General features: G+C 41.1%; 1 protein-coding gene across 1 annotated transcript; it reads left to right on the forward strand.

Moving 5' to 3' along the window:
- The first annotated feature begins 1,723 nt into the window (after nucleotides 1-1,723).
- Nucleotides 1,724-2,678, forward strand: LOC110099213 (NDR1/HIN1-like protein 12). Its single transcript, XM_020826298.2, has one exon. The coding sequence runs from the start codon at nucleotides 1,933-1,935 to the stop codon at nucleotides 2,533-2,535; it is 603 nt and encodes a 200-aa protein (XP_020681957.1). The 5' UTR covers nucleotides 1,724-1,932; the 3' UTR covers nucleotides 2,536-2,678.
- The last annotated feature ends 333 nt before the right edge of the window (nucleotides 2,679-3,011 follow it).

Raw genomic sequence — 3,011 nt, forward strand, 5'->3', positions numbered from 1 at the left:
CCAGTGCTAGACTTCAAATCTATCGGTTAGCGGCGTTCAATTCGGGTCAACCCATCTTATTCGGGCCTTAACCCGACCTGACCTGTAAATAAACGGGTCAACTCCGAACACGACTGAGCGGGCTTACGGGTTGACCCGACGACCCCACCCGGTTTAGTCACACCATGGCAGCGAGGCAGCGGCGACGACGCCCGGGCGCGTCGCGTGCAGCTGAACTGCGGTTGGGGCCTCAGTAGGGCAACGCTAAAGCACGCAGCGCACGCGCGGAGGCAGCGAAGCACTGGGTTCTTGCAATCCGCACGTGCGGGCGACGGGGCACCGGCCGGGCAGCGGGCTGGCAGCCGCGGCAGCGGCTGGCGCTCGGACGTGTACGGCAGCGGCAGCGCGGCGGGCAGCAGCTGGCAGCGCGGAATCAATTTGTTCAACAAATTAAACGGATTTCAAAATTGAACCGGCAACCCGCCGGGTTTCGAACAGACACGAACCCGTTTTATCAAACGTCGCGATGCTTTGCAAACCGCCCGACCCGTTATAACCGGTCAGGGTTTCGATTTTCCGGCGTCGGGTTGTCAGTGTGCTGTAATTGACCCCTATCTTACGAGGTTTAAATCTTTTGAAGTGCTTTCAAATTGTTGATATATCAGGTATCGGGTTGTCATGTCGTGTCAAATATTGACACCCCTAATCTACGTTAAATTCTTTTGCAAGTGCTTTTCAAAATTGTTTGATATATCAGGTTATTTAACAGTAGACATAAAATTTTCCTTAAATTTTCTTGAAAATGGAGGAGAATTGACGCGGGTCAGATTCGCAAGTCAACCATAAGATAATTAATTCCAATTTTTTACTTAAATAGCTTAACTACATGATGAAGAAAGTTAAATTTAGATGGTGTAGATCAATGCTTGGACATACAATTACAAGGGATTTCCCATAGTATATTTGATTTTATATGAGAAATTTTAATATAATTGTTGCGGGCTAGAATATACAAGGCGATAGAATTAGAAAATTTCTGTCTCAGCGTTGTACGGATATGCAGCACACAAATATGAGAGAAATAGAAACATCAGAATTTTTATGTGGAAACCCTAGAAAGGGAAAAAACCACGGGGCCACGCCCAGTTGAAAAAGTTCCACTAGTGTTTGCTTGAGATACAAGAGGCTGACTCGTTCGCAAAAGTTAGGACGATCATATTACAATGAATCACTTCTGGATTGAAATTCAATTATAACGTCGGACAAAGTTTCAGCGCCATTTGGAGATCGAGCAGAATTCTGACGTCCTTCAGATGTCAGACATAATTCCGGCTTCGTTCATCTATTGATGATATATCAATAATATAAACTATATATATTTATTTTGATTTTTTAAGAATATTTGGTTGTTTGTCTATATATGCATATTTTATTTTTCTCAATATACTTAACACAATAATAGAAAAAGCTCAGCCAAAGCAACTCAACAGTATGTTGATCAAAGTTACTCAATACTGACAGGCTCTGAAATTTTGGAAAGTGATAAACTTTTATTGAAGAGAAGGGGAAGTAGTATACGGATCTGCCAGCGACTCTTTTTACCCAACTTTTTTTTTTTTTTTTTTTTTTTTTTTTTTTTTTTTTTATGGTTAGAGGATTCGAACCTGGATGAGATGGGAGGAATTTCTTCCATCAACCACTCGGCCACAGACCCGATCTCGAAACTTCATTCCTTCTCATGAATCCTAAGCAAATGCAAGTACAAACTCTTGAAACCACTGCAAGTTTGGTATTTCCTTTACCCTATAGAAAGCTACTCCTAATGCTCCCAATATATCCAAACCAAGGCAAACAAGATACCAAACTTTACCATCTCCAACTTTGCATAGAACCTCATCAAACATAAAACAACCAAAGGGAAACACAGATGTCTTCTGCAACTACTACTTCCTCATGCCAAGACCAAATACATGGAGCAGAGATCGCACCAGCCCACTGGTATGGCTGGTTGCCATCATCTGTGCTGTTCTTGCCATCGCCGTCATCATCGCCGGCATCGTTGTCTTCGCAATCTACATGATCTACCAGCCCAAAATTCCTTACATTCACATCACATATGCTCACCTGAACAAGCTCGATTATGACCAGACTGGCTCACTCGACATCGAAATGGCTCTCACCATCACCGCGGAGAACCACAATGCGAAAGCTGATGCAGGGTTCTCTGAAGCCAAATTCATCCTATTGTTTCATGCCATAGAAATTGCAGAGCTCCGAGCTGATCCCTTAGATGTCCCAAACAACAGCTCATTGCCTCTGAATTATGTTGTCCAGTCTGCAGTGATTCCACTTGATGAGGGAGCCAGGGATGAGATGGATATAGCTCTGAAGCAGCAGAAAGTTACTTTTAGTCTCAGTGGGCAAACAAGAACAAGGTGGAGGGTAGGGATATTTCTATCTGTGAAGTTTTTATTGCATCTCGCTTGTCAGCTTCAGTTTGTTCCATCTAATGGGAGTAGCATTGGAGGAATTGGCTGCAGTTCTAAATCACATTAAATTTATAAATTTCAGTTCATGTTGAGATATAATAATGAGCATATAGCTTCTCTATTAGAGTTTTAAAATGTTGTTAATTTCATGAAAGTGAATCATAGAAGTTTATAGATTTTTTAGTGCTGTTCATGTGGGTGGTTTCATTGAGGAGGGAAATAAAAACATTATGGCTTTTCTTTTTGAGGAACTTTTTTTTTTGTACTCTATCACAGTTCTTTCTATTTGACACATAAAATTCCTTACAAGAAATGATCATCCATAATATCTTGATTGTTTTTTTATTAAATCAAATATATAATAATTAATATTTCCTCACTTTCACTTAATTGCAATAATTGCAGTTTTTACTGCTTAATACTCTTCATTCACTCAGAAATTATATCAGGTTTTTTTTTAATTACTTAGAGCATCTCCAACCGAACGTCAAACATGCGTATGGCGTTGTTTGATCGCTTCAGCCACACGCCAAATCTTCCACT

The sequence above is a fragment of the Dendrobium catenatum genome, unplaced genomic scaffold (genome assembly GCF_001605985.2).
Source record: "Dendrobium catenatum unplaced genomic scaffold, ASM160598v2 fragScaff_scaffold_789, whole genome shotgun sequence".
Taxonomy (NCBI): Eukaryota; Viridiplantae; Streptophyta; class Magnoliopsida; order Asparagales; family Orchidaceae; genus Dendrobium; species Dendrobium catenatum.

Excerpts from the sequence above, each read along its gene's own strand:
- LOC110099213 (XM_020826298.2), top strand. The coding sequence starts at position 1,933 with ATGCCAAGACCAAATACATGGAGCAGAGATCGCACCAGCCCACTGGTA.